At 39.5% G+C, this 19,955-nt stretch overlaps 1 protein-coding gene across 15 annotated transcripts in view; it reads left to right on the top strand.

Annotated features, from left to right (window-relative positions):
• lrrc7 (leucine rich repeat containing 7) overlaps positions 1–19,955 on the top strand; it is a 98,824-nt gene that overhangs the window by 14,740 nt on the left and 64,129 nt on the right. For 12 of the 15 annotated variants that reach the window (XM_079349714.1, XM_079349717.1, XM_079349712.1 and 9 more), the window contains exon 1: positions 14,748–15,628. In XM_079349714.1, coding sequence (XP_079205840.1) covers positions 15,604–15,628 — 25 coding nt within the window. In that variant the 5' untranslated portion in view covers positions 14,748–15,603. Of the gene's footprint in view, positions 1–1,377; positions 1,662–14,747; positions 15,629–19,955 lie in introns of those variants that run through there. The other 3 variants (XM_079349715.1, XM_079349721.1, XM_079349718.1) reach the window with 2 other exon arrangements.

Here is a 19,955-nt window from a genome sequence, read left to right as displayed (position 1 = left end):
TGCATTATTGGATGTCATTTGGATTGCTTGGACAGACAAACTGACACACACAGATTCTGGCAGGCTGCTGCTGTTATCTCATTGTTGGTTCAACTTTCTGTTCATCTCCCTGCAAATGAGAAATCATTTCCCATTTTCTCTGCAAGCTTTTCTTCTTATTTGTGGACTGCAGAGGTTTAGTTAAGCTTGAATAGACTGGCTGTAAATAGGAAAGGATGATGTTTGTGTGGAGGGCACAAGTGGCCACAATGCTCTGTACATTAGTCACCATGTGTGCAGGGAATTAAGCAGTGGTACATTTGCATTGCTGTCCATATTAAGGTAATGTAAAGAATCCAGTTGTGAAAATAATCTGGATTTAAAGAAATTAAAACTTGTTGAGAGTTAGTTGAACTATAATGATAGAAAGAAGGCAATGAACGCTGTTGTAAATATTTGACACTTAAGATTTGGTCAGTCAGACAATTTCTGAATTGGTGAAAGACCTGTTAAACCATGTTTAACTCAGAAGAGAAATTAATGAACTGTGCAATCTGCAAACCATTTAACAACAGGGATATATCCAACAATGAAGTACAAGTATTAGGAAGCTGATGTTTTGCTTTATGGTCGGATTAAGAGCATCCATAAAGGTTACTGTGCAGTCATAAACTAAACCAAAAAATAATTGCAGATGTAAAATAACCAACTGACGACTAAGACAATAATTGAATTACACCAATCAATTCAATATAAATTGCATTGCATTGATTGGGGTTTAAGATGCAATCTGTCTTGGGTGGTTACAGTCTGCAACCATTTTTTCCAAAGTCACAATGCCCACCTCTACAGGTCACTTGATGCCAACACTTCATAAGATATATTTACTCAACATACACCACTGTTTTTTTTTAGACAGTATGATTACGATGCACAATGTTCATATGGTGTGTTTCCATTAACTTGGAAGTCGGATGCCAGAGATGGGAATGATGTTACACCTGAGTTGACCCTTCCACTTACAAGTTGGCAACACGATGGAAAAGCACCATGGATGCCTCCATGAGTGCCTTCATTGTGTTGGCTAATACCAGGCGATAAGAACACACTATGCTCCAGTTTGTGCATAAATGCAACATGTCACCAAACAGAACTTGTACTATACTATTGCTGTGATTCATTTGACTGCATAAAAACAAGACAAAGATGCCAACTAACATTTGATGTACAGCTTATGCCCAACTCTTGAGGATTGGAACAGCCATCTTGGAGTATGATCTTGGGTTACTGAAGTTCCTCAGTTTTTCCAAAAGGAAGTTCTGACTTCAGGGGGCACCAATAGCAAAAGACGTAACAGACATAGAGGTATGATGTTCTCTTTATTGTGTGTTTGTGCAGGAAACCTTTATGAAGACATCACAAAAAACATTCAAGAAGAAGACCACTTATGGCTGCTTAACCAATCGACAACCTGAAACAAACATGTTCAGCACAGTGTGGTACCCATAAGGCCTTGCAGGGGCCCAGTGGGTGGAGTTTCAGGGTGGCAGAGATGAAACTGATCAACGACAGGCCATCACCTGGGGATATAAGCTCCTCACACCAGTGATCTTCAGGGTAACTGACAGCTGGACCAACTCATCACACGCCGGCATCTTAACCCTCATTGGCCCACAGTACAGGTAGGACACAGGAGTGGAGAGGAAGGGGGAGGAGCGGCTATTCACAAAGTTGTTTTAATAGTTGAAGATTATAACATAATCATGATAAATTAACTGTATCATGAAGGTCTGTGCATGAAAAAGACTCATGCCAGTGATTTGGTGTAATCCTTCTTCCTGCATTGGCCGGTGAGCTCAGACTGCGTCTTTACAAACTGAGGAGCAAGCTCGGCTAATGTTACTTTCTTTTGAGCATGAAAGGCACTGAGTCAATTCACTGCTTTAATGCTCAGTTGTTACAGTTACGGTGACAACAGAAATAAAGTACGGTAGATGTCTGATTTGACTGGAAACAGCTGTTGTTAGCATCCACACATAGGTTGCATACCCAGAACATACAGACTGTGATTCTGGCAACACACTAATAAACTCCAAAACCATGGTCCTTTACGATTTAATTGGATCACAAAACTTAAATTGCTACCTGTTGTTCCTGGTGCCAGGATACATGGGTCACAAGCAGCTCTTCCACGCAGGTTTCACCATGTAACCGTGTAACTGCAGCAGGGGCAGCGGTAACAGCTGACACGTGAGCTTTGTTCACAATTTAGGTACAAGAGAAACTTTAAAACCAATACTCTGGTGCACCAGTTAAAGTCAGATTGACAGTGAAAACAGTGAATAACTGAACAAATATTTATCCTCTTTCCAGATTCAATGCTAATTACCAATTAGGTACCAGCGTGTGTCAAGGTCTATAGTAAACTTAAATATTTCTTGTGAACAAGTAGAAAGTCAGAGGTGCTTGACGGGAACCACAATATGCAGGATTCATCCAATGAGGACCACAAACATCCAGAGTGAATGTCTTAGCAGTGTTGCTTTATTTCATTTGTTTCTCAGTCTCTTCTGTTGCAAACAGTAGTGTAACTTAATAAATGACTGAAGTTGTTATTACTTCTCAACATGGACACTTTTTCAGTGGAATAACTGTAAAATGATAAATGCCATTGGGATGATGAGGACGACAGCAGGATTGCTTTTTTTACGAGGATGTTGGCACTCAACCTGATACAATGGTGAGGCGATGTCACTCCTGTGGATTGACTTCCTCATTAAGTTTCAAATATCTGCTCTGGGAATATTGTTTATTGCCCACTAAATTCATCGACAGAGATGAGTCTGTCAACAGTTAGATCTCTGACTGATGGAAGCTTATTTCCCCTTGTGTCTCTTCTGTGTCCTTTAGAGCAAGCTGTTGGATCCTTGTAGAAGTTTTTCAACACTTTCTTCTGGAAATGTATGGATTTCCCTCCTAACTCTCTCTCTCTCTCTTTCATTCTGTCTACCATTGTCATGGAAACCTACTCATTCCTGTTTGCTGACTCAGGTAAAGGAACGTGTTGTTTAACAGGGGTGGTACTATCAGTATCACTAGATGGCATCTCAGACCCATCTACCAAACAGCGTCAGTCTGACTGTAGCGATCTTAAGGCCTCCTTCTAATGCAGCTTTTCACTCATTTTTTTTTCTCCAAGCTTGGTTGTACAAAGCACAGCCAGAATCAAAAGGAGAGAATATGCAAAAAACTGCACCACCAAGCAGCCCTGATAACACAGTATTATGCACAAATATATACAGGAGAGGACAGCCTCTGCCCTGTAGTGTTTTTAGCTTTTGATTATCATTTTCTGCTTAAATAATTGGACAGCAGTTATATGTTGTAGCTGCATGTGCATAAAGTACAGTAGGTAGTTATCCTTCTGTTTCATTACTTCAGACGACTTTTGTGGGAAGCTTTATATAATGGAGTTGTCATAGAATGGTGCCAAAGTAGGATAAACTGATGTGGTCTGAAAAGATTCCCTTTCTAAGACTAGTAGACAACTTTTTCCTTTCATTTCTTCGTCTGTTGAAACAAACTTGAGTTGCTTACACAGATTAACTGTACATGGAGTTGTTCCTTTTCTCAAATTGCCCCACGAGGTCTGCTGAGTTTCTTATTCATCTTAAAATAGGCCTCCAGGTCCCTTTTCATAAAAATAGCAGTCTATTGCACTCTCTGCTTTTGAGATTTTTTTCAGACCTGGTAAATATTGCATATATCAAGAGGCTGCTTTATTTTAAGAAAACAGTTTGATCATTTTACATCCTGGAATTGTAAATATCCAGACTTAAAGAGTCCCTGCAGCCTCCCGAAGTTCCCTGCCTGTTAGGTTAACCCAACCAAAACAAATGTAGTCTCATAAATTATAGCATCCGATGATAAATTGACCTTAATGTTGTTTTAAGTTTTGTTGAAACTGCGTAGAGAGGACCTGATTCAAAGGAGGGTTTATTATTATTTTTGAGGCTAAATTTTGTGCTGTTGAATTTACCAGACAGTGTTTCCATGATTTCTCCACAACAATTTACAGCACAGACATTATAACACAAGCACCTCATTTGTGCTTTTCTAGCCACTAAAATATTCATTAGTATACAACTATTCCCTTAGGGACAATATTTCCCTTGCAGGCTCCAATGCAGACTCATGGGGGACTCGCCAGCATGACAGATCTGTAATTAACACAATTCAAAGGGTAATTCAACTCTGGATGGCATTATTCACATGCACGAGATAAACAATAAACACAGTGAGTTTTGACGGGATTTAAGAAACATCAAAATGTATACGAAAGGTAATATTTCCAATATTATGATTTATATTTTGTTCAATGGTGTGCTTATTTAAATGGTGGATTTGTGCCGTAAAGACTCATGAGGTTTTGTGTTGGATTTTCTTCATAGAAGAGCAACATAGGACATTTGGTCCACAGTAATTGAAAAAATTGAAAATGAAGTCCATGGGAATGAATCCTCAGTTTGAGCTGAACTGAAAACAGTTAATGGCTTTTGTGAACATCTCCTGCGTGATTCACTCCTGGGGCTGCATTGCAAAAACATCCGAACAAGAAAACCTTATCTTAATCCCACTTAAAAAGGCAATTTAGAGTTTTTCCAAGAGAGTGAAAGAGTGTTGCAGACTGCAATGTCTGTTGCCAATGAAGTTGTAATTAAACAATCTGTAAACTCACCTCCATCTGCTCAGAGACACTAAATAATGGGATCTGATATCTTCAATCAAGTTTAAGTCTGATGGAACCGATAAAACATTTTATATACGTCACTTCAAGAGCTTAACACAGATCTAATGAATGATAGTTCTTTCTCTTGGTAACAGATTTCTTCCTCCTGAGCTAATACATCAACTTTAGCTGCTTTATCACCAGTGTCTCCCTCATTTAAAACTTCTCAAATGCTTAAACATTTTTATATTTATATAATTATAAACATTTAATAATTATTATTATAACAATTAATAAACATGTACTTATACACCAAGTTTGATAGATTTTTTTTCCCAAGAGGTCCTGGAAAAACATTTTAACTATATGATGTAAATTGGATATGTTCTCATGGCTGCTGCAGTGTACTTCACCTTATTTTTGGTCACATTTGAAATTGTGTTTATAGGTTTGTTCCTGTCTGACTGTTAAGTGCTCAGTAATTTAGCAGGATGACTTCGAAAACAATATTTATCATTGCCGGTATTTCCAGGAAATGGGATCTCTACAATTCTGTGGCTCCTTCATAAGATTTTGCAGTCAGAAGTGAAAAACCTAGCTTATTGACGTCTAGTTGTCTATACTGGCAATGGAAAGTATTTCAGCCTTATGTTGATCATAATGAACTAAGAGAAGAGCACTAGAGGGAGTTTCGGGGGGAAACTCAGCACCCTATTTAACACTAAGATAACACAAAATGGTGGCAATATAGCAAGAAACAAAGCAGCTTTTCCCCCCAATTTTCCGGCACTGATAACAAGTTAATAAACCACGTTTAATGTTATGTTTAAAATGTGCAAACAGGGATCTTTTCATGGGTATTTTATGTGAGACTTTTTTTATTTCCTGCACAGTAAATGTGATTCTTTGGAGTGTGGTGTGTAAAGAGTTGTGCAGCTCAGTGGACCACTCTGATGAATCTGCTCTCCCCTGCAGCAAGTACTGTCGGAATCAGGCTTTTCCACATTAATCCAAGAGAGTGAGAATAAGGGCTTTTCAAATTGTGACGGGGATTCCTTATGACCTCCCTGATAAAATATCACAGAAATACCAGCTAACACACAGTAGTGAAAGCAGCATGAGGGCAGATCAGCAGCATCAGTTTGTCTCTGACTGTCTACAAAGGATGATTTTAGGTACAACTTTAATAAGTGCAGGTCATCACATTTTGGCATCTTTAGCCCCGTTTCCATCAAGCGGTCCGGTATGGATCAGTACAGTTTGGTACGGTTTGGATTGTTAAAGCCTGATCCAGTTCGCGTCTCCAAAGCCAACTATTTGGTAAGCCGGATGCTAATAGCCATGTTAGCTACGCAATAGCATCACATGATAGCAGCTAATCTCTAACAGCTAACCTGCTAATAAATTCAAGGAAGGAGAAAACGTGACACAGTCAACAAAACCAACGATAGAAAACACCCAAGCAATTCACATTATACAACAGAAACCATGCCTGATTTTAGCTATACAGCTTGTGAAGGGAATTAGTTTTAAAGCTTTATTTCCCGTTCATACTGACACCTTTCAGCCTGAATAAAATGTCCAATAACACAGAAAAGATGATTCATTTACATTGCCAACACTGATTAACGTTGGCTGTCGGTGCATAACACCTGGCATGATTCATATTTTCAAAAAGGACGAACAATTTTCTTAAAACTGGCCAACGTGTTGGGCAACAGCTGCATTAATGTGCGAACATTAACATTTTCTAAAATCTAGATTGTGGTATCAGCATCCATTGTCATCCATCATGTTCTTTCTCTGCTGTCTTTCGATGCCTCTCCTCAGGTATCCTTTCCTCATCACTGGTTGCAGGAATGGTCGCTATAGCAACAGAGATCCCACAGTGAATTGAAGTGAGAGAAAGAGTGAGAGACAAAATAAAAGAGAGGAGAAAGGATAAAGGACAGAAAGGGAAACTTTGGGGTTGAAAGTTACACTTCATATCCTTGTCTGCCTCTCAAAAAGATATTTCCTAAAGCTTCTCCTGGAGCTTTCATCTGTTCCTCCTGCCTGTCCCTTCAGGTCTATCTCTAATCCTCCATCTATCTTTCTGTGTCCTGGAGTTAAGGGCCAATTATACCTTCTGGCTCTCAGAAAACAGGCTTTATGATACACACAACTGCACTCTCTCCACTGCCTGTGTGTGTTTGTGTGTTCAACATGCACCAAGACTCCTCCTTCACTGTGAACAGGGAGGGATGGTATCTTCCTGCAGGTAAAAGCTGCTTGTTAGATGCATTATTAACTAGTTGTTTGAGATATTGAGTTGATTTAAGGATCAAATCAAAGTGACACAGCAGTCTCATGACTGGGAGGCTCATTATAATGTTGCTTCCATTTTTATCCTTCAAATCCACGTTTAATAAAAAAAAATCTCTCTACTGAAATCTACTCCAAAATAGTAAAAAAAGTTGAAAAAGTCATAGATGTTCAAAACGCTGAAATGGAAATTAAATGTTTATGTCCTCGTGTGGTGGGGCTGTGAACTGGAGAGAGAGTGTGTGTGTGTGTGTGTGTGTGTGTATTAATCTCATTCATATATTCATCATCAGGCAGAGTGCTGACGCAAGTGAGAAGGAAAGGGAGGCATGGATGTGAGAGGCAGAAAGTGTGAAAAAAAAAGTGTTAAAGGAGGACAAATAAACATATCCATCCAGAGTGCTAATGGTCATCGTTGATGTAGACATAAAAAAAATACAGCAGACAGATGAATACAGAATAGTGTGGAAAAAGGGGACACATACATTTAGGATGTAATAAGGACTTTTTTCTCTTTGTTTCTAACAGAATCATTTATTGAGGATGAAAGTGTCATGTATTCCTCTGATTCAGAAAAAAGTCATTTTGTTGTCTCTCATTGTCCAAAAACACACTTAAAGCTACAGGATTATATCACAGTTTGTTCAGCTCTCAGCTGCCTCTTTATCTGAGAGATACATTAAAGACAGAAGAGATCTAATGTGACAGAAATAAGGCAAACAACAGCCCAAAGTGACAAAGATAGGAGGATGGATTGAAAGACGAATCATAGAAGAAGGATAAATTATTGACCCCTGACCATACCAGTCATTACCCATAATTCATCAGGAGCACATCCACACTGTGGACAGCTGGCTGAGTCTAACAGCTAACACACTGTGACGTGCATCTGTTTTTTTAACAACTGTAAAGGCCCTTAAGAGCATTAATAACAACATGATTACATGCTGGGTAGTTACCAGACATGACGTGTGAGTCACACAGGATATTTGTGTGTGTGTGTGTTTAGTGTAACAATGGGTGTTTGGGTAGGCAGACTTCTCCATTCTTAAGATTTAATGTGTGTGCATACTTGAAAAGTAATTGAAGATTTCCGATTCCACATATTCTGTGTGCAAAGGCATTTGCAGATAAGTCTTTACAGTGCTTTCTTTTCTACCTTGGCTTGCCCACAATACAGTTACTACAGTATGGTATGGGCTGATGCTGGTAGTCTTACATTAATCATCGGGTTGGTAAGCCTCAGTCAAGTTTCTGTATCCTCTTTTTAATCCTTCTGAGATCCTGGAAAATTCATCAGCTTATCTGTCAATGGGAAAAATAGTCCCTTCACTGCCACGATGACACAGTAAAGTGAAAATGAAACAGTGGAGCTTGAAGGAAGAAATGTACAGTTAACCTTACATTGTAAAGATCCAATATGTTTACCCCTGGTTTATTCGGTCTAAGATGAGTGTTCATATGTAGAATAAATACACACTTTTTCAACTGTATCCCCAATTGTAAATCATAAAACAGTAATTAGAAAGTAGCTGAATGGTAAAGTTTAAGTCATTATAGGGTATATTTGCCTTCAATCAATTAGGAAGCTGTCATATTGAAACAGTTGCTCAGATCTGTGACGTTTACATGACTTTAACCAAAAGGATAACAGGGAGACATGATAACAACTGCTGCTGTGGGAATGTTGTTAATCCCCTTCCCTGAGAGAATAGAGAGACACAATGTCTTCCCACATTCAGGTTTTTTTGTTTCCTTTCTGTATCTTGTTCCGGACAAAAGTATTTTAAAGGACAAATAAAACCACTTTCTCTGGTGTGGAACCAGATAATACTTTTTTTATCACTCCAGTTAATGCTAAGATGTTTGGCATTATGAAAAATCTACAGTTTTAAATCTTGTTTGTCTGCTTTGCGCATAAATCCAAAGTGACTTATCAAAAGTCACACAGCCTCTGTCCAAGCTATTCCTCCAGTAAGTGCAGCAGCTGTAGTGCTTAAAACTGTTGTCTTAATCCTTAATAATCCTAAATACAAGAACCAAGTCGCTCCGCTTTACTGCACTCCAGTTACCTAGCAACACCCATTCACAAAATGCTATATAAGGCATATTGCAGTATAGAGCCTGAATGTACTGTCAGATTCGGAGAAAGAGAGGACACTAAAGGGAGTAAATAACGAACAAGAGAGAAATCGGTCTCAATGTTTGAGGTCTTGTGAAGAAACATCAGAGGTTTGTAGTTTCCTCCCAGGCTGTAGCTCTGATGACCAGAAAATAGTCAGGCTAACAAAGATGCACTTAAACTGGGTCTTCTTCTGCATCCAAACACCATCTCCTACCTTCCATGTAATCCCTGTGTGTTTCCTCAGTCGGTCATTCAGCCGGCCAACCAGCTCGCCGGCCAATTAGTCATCTCTGTGGGAGCAGACTAAAACTTGGTCTCAGCCCACACCTAATACCTAACAGATCTAAGGGCTCATGGTGCAGACAGTAATGGGCACTGTGCACAAGACAGCTTTATAAACTGCAGCTTTTTAGGCCTTCCAAAAAGAGAAGAAAAAAAAATTGTGATTCATGAAACTGTGTTTCCATAGCAACCATGGATATTTCATACTGGCAGGAAGAGGACTCTCGGACAAAGCTGCCTACTGCTCTTCTCCCTTCCTGTCTTCTCTTTAGCTCAACTTGATCTTTCTTCATGGTTACAGCATTCAGCATTGTTGCATTATACATGTACTCAATATCTGAACATTCTGCTTAGACTTGTGTGTCGGTGCTATGACTTGTTGATGGTCTGACTCACAGTTTACAAAGTCACGTTAACTCAGTGGTTAAAGGTTAAATAGCATGTTCCATGTACAGAGGCTTTAGCCCTCTCAGTGGTGACCCCTGTTTCGACTCCCACCCTCAGCCATTTAACGCATGTCATCCTCCATTTTCTCATCCCTGTTTCTGCCTCTATCCCCTGTCCTGTCTCTCAATGAAGTCAAAGGAAGGGAAAAAAGAAGCGAGAATTGAGATGGAATTGAGAGACAACCTGTGAGAACCTGTGTGTCAGCTCGACTTGCATGTAGACATATCCTTTGAGTTCTCAATATGAGCTACATTGACATCATATGACCAGGACTCTATATACAAACAGAAACTAGAACCCTTCTGACTCCAAAAATAGAGACATCTGCCTTCAGATTCTGTATTTCAATACACAAATAGGAATATATAGATACTTCAAATAGGCTGCTAATCCTTCATTCAACCTTTTAAATGTATATGAAATAATGTCCTACGCCTGCAGTTGAATAAGTTTTTTTCACTGCATTGTGACATATAAGAACTAACAAACAATGACTATAATGTGATTCCTCAAAATGGTAACTCCCGACTAAAAGTTTTTCTGAACATCTGGAAACAGTTTTTTTAGTATGTAAGCCTCGAAAGAAGTTTGGTGCATATTGATGCACCTGGTGCTGTTACATGTACAGTTGGGCCCTGAGGCTTAATGAAATAAAACAACTATTCAGAGGCATCATAAAAGCAACTAATGCTTCTGCAATTTAACAATTTGAAGCTGTCAAGCTAAAACGTTTAGTAATCAAAATATAGTCTGTTTAGTCAGCCCTTAAGAAAAAAAAATAGGACTGTTTGTGATTATTTTTACGTTTTGGTGCATTTTGTCTATGCTTGTTAAGATTTGGATTGTTTGAATTGGACCTATTTGAGCAATAGCATTAGCATTTAATTGTTAGACTATACTGTATGTTTAAAATGAATGGTGTCAATTTTGACCATGGGGATTTCTTATCCAAGAAGGTTCTGTGTCATTACGGTCGCATCCTTTACACTTTCAAGTACAATCAGTGGAGTTAAAGTGGAGGGTGGAGGAAAATGAGCTGGAGACTGGGAGAATATAATTATCCAACTATAAGAGAGAGTTTAATTTTAATTATGTCCAGCCATAGTTGGATGTATATATGGATGAATTATATCATTTATATGAGATACTTCATTAGAGGGAATCGCCTTTTCTCTTGAGGTTGTGTGTGTGTGTGCGTGTGTGTGATAGACGTTTGATTGGAAACCATAGTAACAGATGACTCTATGCCTTTAAAAACTGACCGCCTCGCCTCATGTAAACCTTAAGCCCAAAATGTGATTATTTCTTGAAACAAATAGACCTGTTACATTGTTGCAGAGAACAGTCTCCCCTCCCTCAACTGTGTACATTTTTGTCTGACAAAACTTTAGGCACTATTCAGCTGTACATACATTCTTATTATTTAGCTTTATCGTGACATATTTAAGAATATGAAAATCAAATGTCAGACACAAGACAGCCAAGTTGCTAATACAGCCACATTGTACGATGCTCCTTTTTGTTACATGGCCCAGTTTGTGGCACTGTTTGGCTTGTTTTTTCAGCCCAGGTATCCATCACAGCTGCAGCTATGCTTTAAAATCCACACTTCATATTGTGGCATTGCTGGGTTTGAAGCCATTGATCTTTGATTTCCTTTTCTTTTGATTCTAATATATCCCTGCAGAATGTAGCGGCCAAGCGATCTTGGCTTAAGCCGCTGTTACTGGATAGAAATGTATGTGTTGCTTGGCAACATTAACTTAGTGAACACTTTAACAGGAAGCAGCTATGGAGGCTTCAGTGAGTTAATGACACAAGTCTCTCTGCAGCAGGCTGTCAGAGCACAGCATGACATCCTGCTACCTGCAGGGAACCATCTCATACTCTCATTGTCTCTCCTGGAAGCTATCATGAGTGTGTGTATGTGTGTGTGTGTGTGTGTGTGTGTGTATGTTTGAGTTTTAGATGGATACTCCTATCTCGAGCTGCTGGTAAAACAGCTATAATTACACCGTTCTGTTATCACCATCTCCCTCTGAGAATTGTGTCTCTATGCTTTTCCAACTGTCATTGCCCTCATCATATTTCTATTACTTTTACCTGCCTGACCTCTGTGGTTCATTTTTAAAATGTCAGTTTCCTCAAGTACTGCACTTAAGAGCAATTTTAAGGCCCCAATAGTTGAGTCTTTCCGTTAGCGTTTCAGTGTTCATGCTGCTAGCTTATTCTACTCCCCTACCTTTTTGAGTGTATTGTTTCTGTTCATCTTCTTTACGTAGCATAATAACCAAAATACACAACTTTATTATGGGGTTATGTTAGCCATATGCAGTAGAATAGAAACTAAAAGTGATGTACACATAAATTAATCTGTGGTTAAAAATAAGTGACATCATTGTAAAAATTGGCGATGTGCTTTTGTACTAGCTACGTTTTGATTTCAGTGTTGTTGTTCTGTAAAAGATCTGAATGCTTTTTTCACCACTTTCTAAATACGAACTGTAACCCTTAATTAAACAAAAATCCTAAAGCCGAATCCAAACCCTCAAGCAGCCCTCTGAAGTGATAAAAAGACGGGCCAAAATGTGTTCACTGTCTGAAAATTACTTCAGCTCTCCTACTCATGGATGCATCCTGCCTGAGAATAGTGCACAAATGTAACTCACAGTTATGTATGCAACTGCACAACATATGCACAGCTGAGAATTGCTCCTTATGGGATATTTTTAATACGCATATTTTTTTTTAAACAAAATGATGTTTGGTTCCCCAAAAGTGTGAGCTCTCTAAAAATACCTTGGTGTGACCTTCAGAGACTTCTATTAGAGATCTGTGCTTTGCTTTCTAAAACCAGAGCAGCCCAAAATAGGACCTGTGGGTAAAATCAGCCCAAATCTGAGCCGCCTTAATTGAGACCTGTGGGCAAAACCTGGCTCTCACTGAAAGGTTTGGCATTTCTGAGTGTTTCAGAGCGTACAAAGTGACGTCTTTTACTTATTGTGTTTCAGGCTGATAAATACTTGGCAGTCACTTGACAGTAATCTCCCATGAGCCTTTGTAGTATCATATTTTATTTTAATTTCCTACAAAGCGTTGCAAATGTTGCTGTGACAATCTCATGTCTTGGCCCATATAGCCTCCTTCTTCAACATGTTTGCTACACCTCTAGGAACGACACCTTTTTCAGTTTCTTTGCCGACAGAGATGTGTAAGAATATGCTCGTGCTTTACGTTTACACAGTCAGTGCACTTTTTATAATGTCGTTTTGCAATCTATTTGGAAGCTGATGATCGATACAGTCCATATCAATAACTCCAAAATGATGAAAAATAAATGTACTCCTAAAATATCCAGAGCAACCTTTGGAGTGAGACTGTTACTGTGAGCTAAACAGAAAGAAAACGTATTTGCAGCATTCAGTCATAATCAGATATGTGTAGTAAAGACCTCCACATATTGAACTTAAAATGTTTTAAAGATCGGCCTGTTGTGGCTCTCTGCTTTTATGAAAGAGTGGCAATGTAATCCAGCACTGCAATCAAACACAGGGCAGGTGAGAGAGTGCACAGCTGCATTTACAAACAACTTTCTGTTTCGAAAATGTTTATGGATTCCTCAACTTTTTACACATTAACCAAACAGCTTTTCATCAGTCTCAATGAAATAAGCAGCCAATGACAGCTACATTGGCCAAGGATATACATAATATGTTAAAACACTATATTTCCATTTGCACAGCACAAAGCCTTCAGCATATGCCACTTACCATCCTTTCAAATGTTATTCTTTATATGTTTTCTGTGTGTGTCAAATTTGACTATCAACTTTATTATCTTGTTTTGAAAACAAAATATTTCAGCTATAAAGCCCAAGGCTCCTCTTGATTGTTGACAGGCAACACATGCAGGAATCAAATACAGGGACCAGTTACTCTGAAATACAACTTGGCTTGAACTGTTTTACATTCTCTCTCATGAAGCTTCATCCTGGGAAAATGTGTCTATAATGGTAAAGTTGTTGTTTTTTGGTCTCTGTATTTGGAGGTAATGAATGGGCCACCCTGACAGGGGGAGATTGCTGACTTGTTGATTGACAGAGCGGCAGGTTGGCCAGCTTCCTGCTTCCTCACAGACTGTTGTTAAACTCAGTCAGTCTTGGAGAGTCCCAGTGCTGCTTTCTGGGCTTAACTGGAGCTTCTTGCTGGCACAGCCAACTGGCACATATGGCATAAAGATACTGTGATTTGTTGAAGAACACTTTGTAAAATAGACAAGACCATATATGTTTAAATGAACTTGTCCAGACAAGCTCAAGGGGAGTTCAAATGGATGTATGTTTTCTTCATCTATTGCACATAACTTCATAAACATAAAGTGGCATTCTGATATATTTCATTTGTGAAAAAAAGGAAAAAAACCTTCTTTCTCTCCCTCTGCTTCCTCCAAGAAGACACCTCCAGTTTTGCACAATAAAGCTGATGCAGAAGAGCAAACCCTTCATTTCTTTGAGTGTCTGCTTAAGGCTGGCTGGAGAAGCACCAGTCACATGTATACCAGTTTACATTTTTTATAGATGGACTTTATGGATGCTTTTTTTGACAGATGGCTGTGGTTACCTTTTCAAATCAAATTCTATTTTAAAAACTGATATACAATGCGATACAAAAGACTTTACATAAACAGTCTTTTGAATCCATCCCCTCTGAATTTGCACAAAAGGCTACAAAATGTACTTTCTACTAAAATATTTTAACTGCATCTATTTTAAAATGCATCTTAACTTTGAGAGAGCCATGCAGTGTCCTTTGGATCATTTTTGAAGAGCCTGGTATTTTTAATACCGTCCACATTGATCCTTTTCAATATAAATTAAACCTTTATGAATATAAACATGTAGACACTCATTTAAATCAATCAAGAACATTGCGTTTTTTCTGTCCACTGAAGCAACATTGTTGCTCACAGGAAATAGAGGCAGCATGGCAACAGTCTCAGGTGTGTGTATGTCTATATGTGTAGTGACACGATGAGATGAAAAGACGACTTTCATTCTTTCTCCATCTCAAACACACACACACGTACACACATCCGTGCTCAATTAGGCTTGCAACACACAGAAATATGCACCCTCATGCGCACGCGCTACTCCGGCGTCCTCGTTCCATCTTCATCCATCTCTCTCTCTCTCTCTCTCTCTCTCGCTCTCTCTCTCTCTCTACGGGGGGGATAGATGGGAGGAGACGCTCCTGCTGAATGTGTTATCCCTGCAGCAGGTTTACGGTAGAGAAAGAAGTGAGGGAAAAAGAAGAGGAAGAAAGGCATCGCTTAGAGACTCGGTCACGGATCTGTTATTTGCCTAACCGCACACTGACCTTTCTCCGCGCGCACGGCGTCTTGGCTTTTTCCTCTCATCTTGCTTAATGGAGGCAGCGCGAGGCATCTTATCGCAAAACCTGCCAAAAGTACCTGCCTGAGAACTGCTTACACTTGGAATTTAAACCCGAAAAATGAGCCCCTGTACCCGAGTTGACGTGTTCATCTCGTCGGTTTCCTGGCCCCGGGGGTCCTGCTGAACATGCGGCTGGTAGCGCGGGTACCTGTCCTGGTTTCACACCGGCTCGGTTCGTCTCGGTAGAGCGTGAACTGACTGTCCGGTGCTGCGGTGTCCAAATAAGGGGGCCCACGAGTGATTTTTTTCTTTCTTAAACCGGATCTGCCACCAGCAGCCTGACAGATGGATAACTACTCTACTTTACAACGTAAGGACACATACCTGCTGCAGTATTGCGTGTGTTAGTTAATACCACATCATTCAATTTAACATCATTAGCACGCGTTGAATTTCACCTTATTAAAACAAAGTCCCATTTATTTGATGTCATGCATTAGACGCTTGCCCATTTTGAGGTTAATAAAGACATCTCATGATTTTCCAATGACCGTTCATCTTTAATTTAACTAAGGGCATTCCTACTTTACATTTGTATCAATATTCTTACTTAAAAGCTGTATGATTCCGGTTCCCATTTTATTTTATTTTAATGCTCCCTCCATCCTTCCAATTGCCTTTCAAGCTGTGTGATGAGCTAATGAAACAGCCATGACTGCAGGAAGAGAGACAGTGTGTGTGTGTGTATGTGTGCGGATGATATATGTTGCAGTGTCACACACACACTCCTCTTTTGACACGAAGCCCCCCCCAGCCGTTCTGCTATGATAGCTTTGTGCTTCAATGACACACACATAGACACCTGTTTAATCCTGCAGCCTGAGGTATTGTAGCTTATTAGCTTATCTCGACCATTATTTATCTGTATCAGTCACGCTTGTAATGACAAAGGCTTGTTAACCATCCAGCTAAATGCTTTATTGCTGCTGTGATGATATTACACCTGTATTTTATTGCCTGGATCATAATTTTTCAGCGTTATGTGCAGTGATTTTTGTGTGTAGTCCTATCACTAACCAGCACACACAGCTACTGTATGTCTCCCTCACTTGCACAGAGCTAAAGCAACATGCAGGGAAAAAAAAGGGGCTTCATCTAATCAAAGGGAATATTTAATTACAATCTTCAATGCAACACATTTCAAAGCTTTTCTGTCTGTGTCTGTGTAAGATGAAGTCTCTCTATACATATTCTGTTCAGCAGGCCTCTGCAGTCCTGTTAACAGCCTTTTTTATGTCATTGTGCAAATATGTCATACTGTGGTTTCACTGTTGGTCTCTGTCTCTTGCATTGTGGAGTGTAGCAGTTCAGTGTATTTAGCCAAGGATATCATGCAAATCTAACAGAACTTCGAACTCTGCTTAAGATTCATTTTTCTAAATGAGAATTGTTTTTTATTATTTTAGATTTTAGTGTAAGGCCAAATAACAATTGTTTTAATTTCATTTAAAAAAAAACAACTTCAATAACCAATGTAATTTTTATGCAAATGATTTTAAATTCGACTTAACTTAGCTGCACAGCAAAACTTGCTTTGTAGGACTGCTATTTTCCCCGAATAAACCCTTCTACCTCTTGGTAAAGCTTCCCCTTTGTCTTCATTCTTCAAACAAGTGAATGATTCTGGTTTGGGTTGCACCAGCTATGAAAAATGAAAAATGTGCCTCGTTTAAATGTAGTCTCTATCTTCAGGTAGATGTAGTGCTGCTAACATGTTCAGAGCTGCATCAGCTGAAATGTTTTCAATGAAGTTGCCACCTGAATCTTTATGTAGTCCCACTTTCTTGCCCACTTCCTGGTTACAAAACTGAAAATGACACATTTAGCAACCGTCTGTTGTTCTAAGTATACCCAGACATCCACACATTCTTGACTCTTAACCATTGGTCCAGTGGGGATTTAGCATATTAAGAGAGCAAAGCTAGTGCTACAGGCTTCTGTACTGATTTAGTTCATTCTAAGGATGATCTAGATTTCTTCTCTCCTGCGCAGCAGTTGTGCAAGGTTAAATGATCTCTTCAGCCAGCTGTTCAGACAGATGCTGTAAAAAATATATTGGTGCCCTTTAAATATTTAAAATAATCATTTCAACCATAAATGGCAAACATTCTCCGTTTCCTGCTCACTGAATAAAAGGGTCTGGTACAGTTTATTCTCTTATGAGACGTAGCCTGAGAATCTTTGATTTTTTGGTGACGGTTGATGCCTCCTTTTTGTTCTTTTAGAGGCAGAAGCACAAACAATGTCTGCATTAGAGAAGGTTAATAATGATGTAAGTGGTCATCATGTTTTCTTTACACAGCAATCTTTTAAGCCTCGTTCTGAACCCATATCAGTCAAACTGTATCCTCTGGTGTGAGTCCTTTCGTGTCAGTCTTAATTACACAAAGTAGCTCTTGTGTTGCGGGATGTTTGAGGCTTCAGATCCAAACACGATAAATGCATTAACATTCCTCTTCAGAGAGCAAACTCACATGCAGCCTGAGGAGGAAGCTTGGCTCTCTCTCTCCGCTGTTCCACTAAAGCTCTGACAGGACTCTGCTGCTCTTGCTGCTGCTGGTGCTGATGCTGCTGGTTGCCTAGTGACTGTATCCAAGGCACCGAGCTCCCATCGTCATGGTGATGGGCCAAGGGAAAGAGAGACCCAGTGAGGGAAGAGGGACAGAGCAGAGATAGCATTACATCTGCAGAGTGAGTTTTATGATGAGGCTGAATAGTGATAATATTGAGGATGATGAGGACGATTACTGCGTCTTTGATTGTTGGTGTCATTTGTGGTGATGATGTCACAGATGATGCCCCAAGAGGTGATGTATTACATCTTTAGTAGATGCCTTTTTTTTTTAGTTTTTCACCCCCCAAACATGCCCAAAAATGTTGGCCAAAGAGTTAAGAGCTTCAAAAGTGGCAGCTCATCAAGAAAGCAATGCATTTTGGATAATATCACAAAACACTCACACAGTGAGCTAATGTATAACCTATAAAGAAGTACAATCTGGGGTGCTAGTTTGGCTCATTTGGTAGAAGGTAGTGTTTATCACTCTGGTTGCAGGTTTGGTTCAGGTCTCCCCCCCCCCCCCCACTCTCTCGCCACACACTTTCTGTCACACTACAGTCGCTCTGTCCAAACCAAGGCAAACGCCCAAAAAATCATTGAGAATGAGTGACTTCCTAGAGGTGTTACGTTTTTGTGGTTAGATTTTAGATGGTGTTTAGATGGTGTCTGACTTGAGGCATTGCCCATATTTAATCAGAAACTACATGTAATACAATTTTTCTGCATTCACTTAAGACCACCAAATCCGTGTTGGGGAAACTATGCAGGATTTTCGAGAAGCCAAGGGGAAAGAATGGAGGGAGGCAGAAACATTATCCTCTTGGTCACGGCACGCTCTGTACTGTAGGTTCACACAGGCTGCATGAAACTGGTTCAACCCAGGCTCAATTTATCTCATTTGTTTGGCTCATTTGGCATTGAATTGAGTTTCAATTTCAATTACCAGGCCTCCCAATGATCATGAAAACAACATACTCAAGATTAATGACTGTACCATAAGCTGTGATGCACTTGTTTTGTCCAAAGATTTTGTCATGTGGTAACTTTTTCAAAGTCTTTGTTTTTGTATTTTGGCCATTAGATTACATCACCACTAAGTAGTAAAAGTCCAGAGTTGTTGAGAGTGTCTAAGTTCAATAAATGCACGTGATGAAGATGCCTCAAAATCAACAATGAATCATGTTTAATAATGGGGATCTTTTTGTCATATTTAAGCAGCCCTTGTGTTTTTTTCCCTCTCCTTCGCTGCGAGTACAGCTTCTTGTGGGAGCATCCGTTGTGTCCTGTCTGCAGTCTCTATGACAGCGTTGCCATGGTTGCATCATGCACATTGTTCTCTCCAGGGTGACACAATGGTTTGGCTCAAACAACAGATTTTGGATATTTTCTTGTTCCCGGGACAAGAAAATAACTCTTGATGTACATTATTGAACTTCATCTGAGGCTATCAGGGATGTTTTTAAATTAAAGTCGAGGTTAGTTTAGAGTTGAGGTTAGTTTCATTCAGCAGTGTTCTTCAGTATTTTCTGCAGGTGTTGGCTTGTTTTATTGGTAGATCAAACAACCCTTCTCATCCTGGGCTCTGAGAAAATGTTATCTCCTTTTTCTTTTTTTTAGACTTTTTTTCCTTGACTACGAGGTCAGCAAGCAATAAAAGTGGGAGACAGAAGGAGGTATGACCTATAAAAAGGTCAAGAGCGGGAAATCATCTGGCACATTGCTCTTACACTGCATTTGTTGCAAGTAATGAATACCAAGGTGCTCAGGGATCGTCTGGTTTAAACTCCTTTCTCACATTTGACAGTACAAATGTACCACTTAAATCATGTAGAATAATTGTTTTCAGGACGTTTGCATGAAGAGATGGGGCTGATCCGATCTTATGTCTGTGTCATTGACGGCACTGATCCACATCACTGATTAAGAAATATGGTTGGGCCCAGTCTCACTTTGAAGTCGTTCAGACTGAACAGTAGATAGATGATAGATAGATAGATAGATAGATAGATAGATAGATAGATAGATAGATAGATAGATAGATAGATACTTTATTGATCCCGAGGGAAATTCAAGTATGAAG

This window comes from Symphodus melops (assembly GCF_947650265.1).
Source record: "Symphodus melops genome assembly, chromosome: 8".
In the NCBI taxonomy this organism is placed as follows: domain Eukaryota; kingdom Metazoa; phylum Chordata; class Actinopteri; order Labriformes; family Labridae; genus Symphodus; species Symphodus melops.
This window is presented reverse-complemented; position numbering and strand designations above follow the sequence as displayed.